This window comes from Orycteropus afer, unplaced genomic scaffold (genome assembly GCF_000298275.1).
Source record: "Orycteropus afer afer isolate SDZICR_OR568_19922 unplaced genomic scaffold, OryAfe1.0 scaffold00007, whole genome shotgun sequence".
Lineage (NCBI taxonomy): Eukaryota > Metazoa > Chordata > Mammalia > Tubulidentata > Orycteropodidae > Orycteropus > Orycteropus afer.
Window position 1 is genome coordinate 12,256,181 of NW_006921594.1, and position 9,092 is coordinate 12,265,272.

At 37.4% G+C, this 9,092-nt stretch overlaps 1 protein-coding gene across 1 annotated transcript in view; it reads left to right on the forward strand.

Annotated features, from left to right (window-relative positions):
• The window catches only part of COG5 (component of oligomeric golgi complex 5), a 382,415-nt gene that overhangs the window by 16,103 nt on the left and 357,220 nt on the right, over nt 1-9,092 (forward strand). Inside the window, exon 4 of the mRNA XM_007945097.2 lies at nt 4,692-4,831. Within this exon, the coding sequence (XP_007943288.2) occupies nt 4,692-4,831 (140 nt within the window). The remainder of the gene's footprint in view (nt 1-4,691; nt 4,832-9,092) is intronic.

Here is a 9,092-nt window from a genome sequence, read left to right on the forward strand (position 1 = left end):
AAAAAAAAAAAAAAGAAATGACAAGATAAAAGAGCTGAACAGAAAATTTCAAAGAGCAGCTTGAGAAGACAAAGTAATGAAATGTACAAAGACCTGGAGTTAGGTAACCAAAAGGGAAGAACACATTTGGCATTTCTCAAGCTGAAAGAACTGAAGAAAATATTCAAGCCTCAAGTTGCAATATTGAAAGATTCTATGGGCAAAATATTGCATGATGCCGGAAGCATCAAAAGAAGATGGAAAAAATACACAAGAGTCCCTGTACCAAAAAGAATTGGTCAATGTTCATCCATTTCAGGAGGTGGCATATCATCAAGAACCAGTGGTACTGAAGGAAGAAGTTGAAGCTGCACTGAAGGAATTGGTGAAAAAGGTTCTGGGAATTGATGAAATGCCCACTGAGATGTTTCAACAAACGGATACCACACTGGAGGCACTCACTTGTCTATGCTGAGAGATTTGGAAGACAGCTTACCTGACCAGCTGACTGAAGTAGATCCATATTTATACCCATTCCAAAGAAAGGTGATCCCACAGAATGTTGAAATTATCAAACAATATCATTAATATCATATGCAAATAAATTCTTACTGAAGATAATTAAAAAGGTTGCAGCAATATATTGACAGAGAGCTTCCAGAAATGCAAGCTGGATTCAGAAGAGGATGTGGAATGAGGGATATCGTAGCTAATGCTAGATGGATCTTGGCTGAAAGCAAAGAATACCAGAAAGATGTTTACTTGTGTTTTATTGACTATGCCAAAGCATTCTACTGTGTGGGTCATAACTAATTATGGATATCATTGAGAAGAATGGGAATTCCAGAACACTTAATTGTACCCATGAGGAACCTGTGTATAGACCAGGAGGCTATTGTCCAAAGAGAACAAGGGGTTACTGCATGGTTTAAAAGCAGGGAGGGAGTGTGTCAGGGTTGTATCCTTTCAACATACTTATTCAATCTGTATGCTGAGCAAATAATCTGAGAAGCTGAACTACATGAAGAAGAACGTGGCATAAGGATTGGAGGAAGACTGATTGACAACCTGCAATACGCAGATGACACTTGCTGAGAGTGAGGATGACTTGAAGCTTTTACAGATGAAGATTAAAGGCTACGGTCTGCAGTATGGAGCACACCTCAACATAAAGAAAACAAAAATCCTCACAATTGAGCTAATAAGCAACATCATGATAAATGAAGAAAAGAGTGAAGTTGTCAAAGATTTCATATTACTTGGTTCCACAATCAACACCAATGGAAGCATCAGCCAAAACATCTGATGACGTATGGGCACTGGGCACATCTGCCGCAAAAGACCTGTTTAACGTGCTGAAGAGCAACGATGTCTCCTTGAAGACTAAGGTGTGCTTAACCCAGGCCATGATATTTTCAGTAGCCTCTTATTCATGTGAGAGCTGGAAGATGAATAAGGAAGACTGAAGAAGAGTTGATGCTTTTGAGTTGTGGTGTTGGAGAAGAATGCTAAGAGTACCATGGTCTGCTAAAAGGACTAACAAATCTGTCCTGGTAGAAATACAGCCACAGTGCTCCTTGGAAGTGAGAATGGCCAGACTTTGTCTTACCTATTTTGGTCATGTTGTCAGAAGGGACCATTCCCTGGAGAAGGATATCATACTTGGTAAAGTGGAGGGTCAACGAAAAAGGGGAAGGCCTTCCACAAGATGGGTTGACACAGTGGCTGCAACGATGGGCTCAGGTATAGCAAGGATTGTGATCCTGGCACAAGACAGGCAGTATTTCATTCTGTTGTACATAGGGTCTCTATGTGTTAGAGACGACTGGACGGCACCTAATAACAACAACATAAAGAAAAGACAAATCCTCACAACTAGATCAATAAGCAACATTGTGATAAACAGAGGAAAGGTTGAACTTGGCAAGTATTTAATTTTACTTGGATTCATAATCAATATCCATGGAAGCAGAAGTTAAGAAATCAAACAATGTGTTGCTTTGGGACAATCTGCTGCAAAAGACCTGTTGCAAATGTTCAAAAGCAAAGATGTCACTTTGAAGACTAAGGTGCTCTTGATCCAAGGCATAGTATTTTCATTTGCTTCATTTGCATGTCAGAGCTGGACAATGAATAAGGAAGACCAAAGAAGAATTACAGTGTTGGTGAAGAATATTGACTGTACTGTATATTTGCAGAAGGATGAACAAAACTGTCTTGGAAAAGGTATAGCCAGAATGCCTCTTGGAAGTAAGAACAGCCAGATTTGGTCTCATGTACCTTGGACATGTTATCAGGAGGAACCATTCCCTGGAGAAGGATGTCATACTTGGTAAAGTAGAGGGTCAGCAAATAAGAGGAAGACCTTTAATGAAATGGATTGATACAGTGGTAGCAACAGTGGGCTTAAACATGGCAAAAATTGTCAGGATGGCACAGGCCTGGGTAATGTTTCATTCTGTTATACACAGGGTCTCTATGAGTTGGAACAAATTCAATGGCACTACATAACATTTATATCAAATATGAGCTTACATCTGGGTATCTATTTTTATCTTTTAAGTCTCTCCATTTTTCTTTGATCCACAGAATTGTGGTTTTCTATATAAAAAGACATCTTTTAAACATCTAGCATTTCTTCTTGTTTTTGCCTATCAAGAGTCTATTTTGAAGACATTTTCTCTTTCTGTTACCTTATTTCACTCATGAATCTAAACTTTCAGCAATATCTATGTTTTTATTTGCCTATTTCTATTAAAATTCCAGATTCATTTTATTTATCAACAGTATTTGTGCATTGATGTAGAGATATCTGAGGCCATAAATATTGTATATAGCTAATTTTCTTCTTCTCATTTGCAAGGACCTTCTTTTCTTGTATTAGAAGTTGTGGTTACTTGTTGTTGTTAGGTGCCGTTGGGTTGCCTCCAATTCGTAGTGATCCTAAATATACGAAGAATGAAACAATATTCAGTCTTGAGCCATCTTCACGGTCATTGCCACATTGGAGACCGTTATTGTAATCACTATATCAATCTGTCTTGCTAAGATTCTTCTTTTTTTTTGTTGACCTTCTACTTTACCAAGGAGAATGCCTTTCTCCTGGGACTGGTCCCTGCTGATAACACATCCAAAGTACGGGAGACAAAGTCTCACTATTCTCGCTTCCAAGGGGCATTCTGGTTGTGCTTCTTCCAAGACAGATTTATTCATCTTTCTGTCAGTCCAGTGATACAGTCAATATTCTTCACCAATACCGTAATTCAAATACATCAGTTCTTCTGTGGTCTTCCTTATTTGTTGTCCAGGTTTCACATGCCTATGAGGCAATTGATAACACCATGGCTTGGGTCAGGCACACCTCAGTCTTCAAAATGACTTTTTTTTTTTTTTTTTATTGTCTTTCTTAAAGCAAGAGCATTTAGTCACTATGCCTGCCAGACGGTAAGAATATTTTGATACTTTTTTAAAAAATTTTTTATTGTGATTTGGGTGCAAATTTACAAAGAAGATTTATTTATACACATTTTGTTTCATGGCACCGATTACAATCCCCACAATAAACAACTCTCTTCCCATCCCTCCCCTGTGCCCTTCTTACCCATGCATTGCTGTCTGTCTAGCTTTCCCATGCAGATGCTGCCTTTGTGATCTCTCACAGTTGACTGTTCTACGGAATGCATCTCCCTGGGGCAGGTGTTCTGCTCGTAGGCCTCTCTGTTTGGCTGAGAGCTAACCCACTGTAGTGAGTCCAATTCCAGGCCTGAGGGTGGCCTGGGACCAGAGTCTCAGGGGGTTCGCCAGTCTCTATCTGACCAGTAATTCTGGTCATTTTTGTGTTTTTGCGTTTTGTTCCACATTTTTCTTCCCACTCTAACCAGGATCTCTCATTTCTGAGTGGTTGGCATTGGTAACTGGGCACCATCTAGTTCTTCTGGTCTTAGGGTCAAGCAGGCTGAGGTTCCTGTGGCCCGTTAGTCCCTTGGGCTAATTGTTTCTGTGTGTCTTTGATTTTCTTCATTCTCCTTTGCTCCATAGGCTCCTTTGCATCTTAGATGGCTGCTTATAAGCTTTTAAGACTCTGGTTGCTACTCACCAGAGTAGGGAATGTTTGGTTTTTAATGCTTTCAAGAGGTTTTTTGCTGTAGATTTGCCCAATGTGTTATGTCATTTGATTTCTTGATTACTGCTTCCGTGGATATTGATTGTGGATCCAAGTAAATGAAATCCTTTAGAACTTCAGTATTTTCCCCAGTTACCATCTGTTAATGTTTTCCTTCCTTTTGGTTCACTGAAAAAAGTTTGCATAGAGCAGTATAGCATAATTCATAGTATGGTCTTTGTAGCTACACTTTCTAGGTTGAAATCTCAGATTGTGATCTTGGACTAGTTGCATGACTTGTCTTTGCCTGTCTCCTGCTCTGTGAAATGGGGAAAATGATAGTTCTAATAGGATTATTGGGAAGATTGAGTAATTAATGTGTGTAAATTGCTTATGTCGTCTCTGGCACACAGTAAACTCTCAATTAATATTACAACTTCTTTTGTGCTACTGCCTTTTTTTTCTTCCTCATTAGTATAGGAAACATTTACACCATTTCCTAGCATATAAATAGACCTCAAAATATGTTAATTATTGTTAACAATTATTTTGTTATTTAATGTGTATGATTTTGTACAGTGTAATTAAGAACTTTCTTTTTTTCTCCAAGAGTGTTATAGTGCCTTTTTAAATGAAGACTTTGATGTAAAGACTTATACTTCTCAATCTATTCATCAAGCTGTAATTGCTGAACAACTAGCAAAACTTGCCCAAGGAATAAGTCAGTTGGATAAAGAACTACACCTACAGGTAATTCCAATCTTCTGTATCATATAGATAGTTTAGTCTAACATGATAATTTAGCATTTGTATAATCTTACTGTGGTTTAATCTAAGTGTATATTTACATGAGCAAATGTACACATTCCCCATGTGGCATATTTTTCAAAGTACAGTTTTTAAAAATATTCTGTAACTACTGTTATTAATTTAAAAAGTAATATATTCATGTTACCAAAACCTCTTATTCATACTTCTCTTTCACTGCCTTAACTGATGCTCAGTGAATCTAGTGGGCAGAAAATAGGGTATCTTTGATAAACCAAAAAAATACCCCCAAAACCTCACTGCCATCAAGTTGATTCCAATATCAGTTTTGGAAGTAGGATAGCATATATAAGAAAAATTAGGTTGTTCAGCTTGGCAGTTCATACCTTATGAGTACAAATTGAATCATTGCTGAAATTATAAAAAATTGGTAAATGTTGTGGTGGGTAGAACACAGTACGGGGAGTTGAGGTAGGCTGTAATCTCAGTTGTGCTGTTAACAAAAGTGAGTATCATTTAATGTCCGTGAGCTTTTGTTTCTTTTCTTTTTCTTTCTTTTTTTTCAACTATCAAATGGATTGGAGTGAATAAGAGGAAGAGGAGATTGGAGTAGATAATCTTCTAAAAGTCTGTAATTTTTATAGAGTGATTTTATGGTCTGTTCCCTAGTGGTATCTTTTATATGACTAGCACTTAATGAATATTTAAATTAATAGAACACATTTCCTAGCTCTCCAGGGACTCTTAGACCAATGTTTCACATAGCAAGACAAGCAGTTGATACTTATTTTAAATAAATAGTAGTCTGTGTTTATGGGAGTATGGTAGACTGTACTTAACACTACCTAGAGCTCTTGAGTTGTCGTCTTTTTTATTTCTAGGTTGTCTTCTTGCAAGATCCACCTGAAATTATTTCATGTTCTTTTATGCTTGAGATTTTCTTTATTCCTACCATGCAGTAATTTATATGCAGGAATCAATAAATGGAGAGAAGTTGCCGTCCTCATCCATTGTTGGTGAAATTGTAAAATGGTGTAGCCACAATGGAAAATATTTAGTGGTTCCTCAAAAAATTAAACATAGAATTACCATATGACCCAACAATTTCACTCCTAGGAATATATTCAAAAGTCTTGAAAGCAGAGATACAAACTGATAATTGTGCACCAATGTTCATTACAGCAAGATTCACAAGAGGTAGAAACAACCAACCTGTCCATCAGTAGACAAATGGATAAAAAATGTGGTTATTATGGATTGAACTTAGTCCCTCCCAGAATATGTATTGAAGTCCTGGCCTCTATACCTATACATGTGATTCTGTTTGGAAAGAAAAATTTTCTTTTGTTATGTTAATAGAGTGGGTCCTAAACCTAGTCATTTCCGAGTTATAAAAAGGATAGAATAGAAATGAGAAGATGCCAAGGAATGCCAAGTGAAGCCAATGAAACCCCAGGGTTACCAATAAGGCAGGACCCTTTCCTAGAACTATTAGCCTGATTTGGACTTTGTAGTCTCTAAAATGAGTAATTTCTGTTTTTTAAAGCCAGCCACTTGTAGTATATTCTTTTAACGCAGCAATAGGAACTAAGACAGTAGTAAATACATACGATGGAGTGTTACTCAACTGTAAGAGAAATGAAGTTCTGATATATTCTATGACATGGATGAACCTTCAGAAAAATTTGCTAAGTGAGATGAGTTAGACACAAAAGGACAAGTATCATATGAATTCACTTACATGAATAGGCAAATGAATAGAAACCACAGTTTATTAGTGGTTACCAGAAATAACTGGGAAGGAGAAAGGGGGATTACTGCTGAAGGGCACTGGGTTAGGGAAAAAATTTGAAAATTGATAGTGGTGATAGTTGTACAACATGGTGTTTTTTTGTGCTGTCAAGTCAGACTCAACTCATAGTGACCTCTCCTTGGGTTTCTGAGGCAGTATCACTGTAGAAGTAGATTGCCCAGCCTTCCTTCTGAGGAGTGGCTGGTGGGTTTGAACCAACATGGTGAATGTAATTAATACTACTGAATTGAACATGACAAAATGGTTGAAATTGCAAATGTTTTGTCATACATATTTTACTACAATTAAAAAAAGAATGATGAAGAACCTAATATTTATTTAACATCTTTAAAGAAGATAAATTACTCTCAAAGTAGCCCTGGGTATGAGGTAGACACTGAGTTCTGATATGAAATATGCACATGCTGTCATTTGTGTTCTGTGGAAGTAAAAGTAGGATAAGTCTAACCAAATCCATAATTAAATATAATAAAAGTAATTTAATAATGTCAGTAAGATGATTAAAATTGCAAAAGATTTATTGAAGTATGTATTAGGCTTAGTACAGGAAGCAGAAACCACTATAAGTATTTAAAGTAGGAAGATTCTTAATACAGAGAATTAAATGCTTATGGAATCACTGGTGGACAGGCAGTAGACTAATGAGTTGAAGGAACTACTGTGGATTAGATCTAGGGATGAGGAGGCTTCTACTGTTTCTTCCTAGGCTAGTGTTAAAATTCTGCTTCTAGATACTGGTGACTGAAAACTGGAGTGATAATTATGACCTTCACAACTGTCTTTAATTTTAGTCTCAGGATGTTGCTTGCTAGCCGTAACTACCAGCTGTAGGAAGTAATAGGAGAGAGCTTTTCTCTCTCTTCTATCTTCTAAATTCCTTGGAAATACATGTAATTGATGGCACAGGAGTCTATGAAAGTATAGTTTAGGCTTTCAAACCTTTTCAAAATATTTACCACAAAAGAAAAAAAAGAACAGAGAATTAAAGGAAATTTATTCTTGTTGTTAGGTGCCGTTAAGTTGGTTCCACCTCACAGTGACACTACGACTGACAGAACAAAACGCTGCCCAGCCTTGTGCCATCCTCACAGTCATCGCTGTGCTTGAGTCCATCATCACAGCCACTTGTTGAGGATCGTCCCCTTTTTTTCTGACCATCCACTTTACCAAGCATGATCTCCTTCTCCAGAGACCGGTCCCTGCTGAGAGCATGACCAAAGTACGAGAGGTGAAGTTTGGCCATTCTCATTTCTAAGAAGCACTCTGGCTGTATTTCCTCCAACACAAATTTGCTTATTCTTCTAGCAGTCCATGGTATATTCAAAATACTTTGCTAACTCACAACTCAAATGCATCAGTTCTTCAGTCTTCCTTATTCATTGTCCAGCTTTCAAATGCATGTGAGGTGCTTGAGAATACCAAGGCTTAGGCCAGGGGCACCTTAGTCTTCAAAGTAACATCTTTGCTCTTCAACACTTTAGAGAGGTCTTTTACAGCAGGTTTGCCCAATGTTATACATCCTTTAATTTCTTGACTGCTGTTCCCATGGGTCTTGATGGTGGATCCAAGTAAAATGAAACCCCTGAGAACTTCAATCTTTTCTCCATTTATCGTGATGGTGCTTATTGATCTAGTTGTGAGGATTTCTGTTCTCTTTATATTGAGGTGTAATCCATCATAAAGGCTGTAGTCTTTGATCTTTGTCAGTAAGTGCTTCAAGTCATCTTCACTTTAAGCACACAGGATTGTGTCATCTGCATATCACAGGTTGTTAATGAGTCTGCCTGCGAACTTGATACTGTCCTTTTCTTCATGTAGTCCAGCTTCTAATATTATTTGCTCAGCATATAAGTATAGCGAAAGGATATAACCCTGATGCACACCTTTCCTGATTTTAAACCACTCAACATCCCCTTGTTCTGTTTGAATGATTACCTCTTAGTCTGTGTACAGATTCATCATGAGTACAATTACATGTTCTGGAATTCCCATTCTTTGCAGTGTTTTCCATCCTTTGTGTGATCTGCACAGTTGAATGCCTTTGCATAGTCAGTAAAACACAGGTAAACATCTTTCTGATATTCTTTGGTTTCAGCCAAGAGCCAACTGACATCAGCAATGATATTCCCCATTCCACGTCCTCTTCTGAATTCAGCTTGAATTTCTGATGGTTCCTTGTTGATGTACTATTGCAATCGTTTTTTAATTATCTTTAGCAAAATTTTACTTGTATGTAATATGTGGTGTAGTGAATTTCTTTTTTTTTTTTAAATTTTATTTTGATTTGGGTGAAGATTTACAGAGTAAATTCACTTTTCATACAGCAGTTCACATAATATACTTTGTCTCATGTCATTGACCAAAATTTACAATGCAACAGCTCCCCTCCCACTTCCTCCCCATAGTTACCTCTTCCCAGTGTCCATCCCT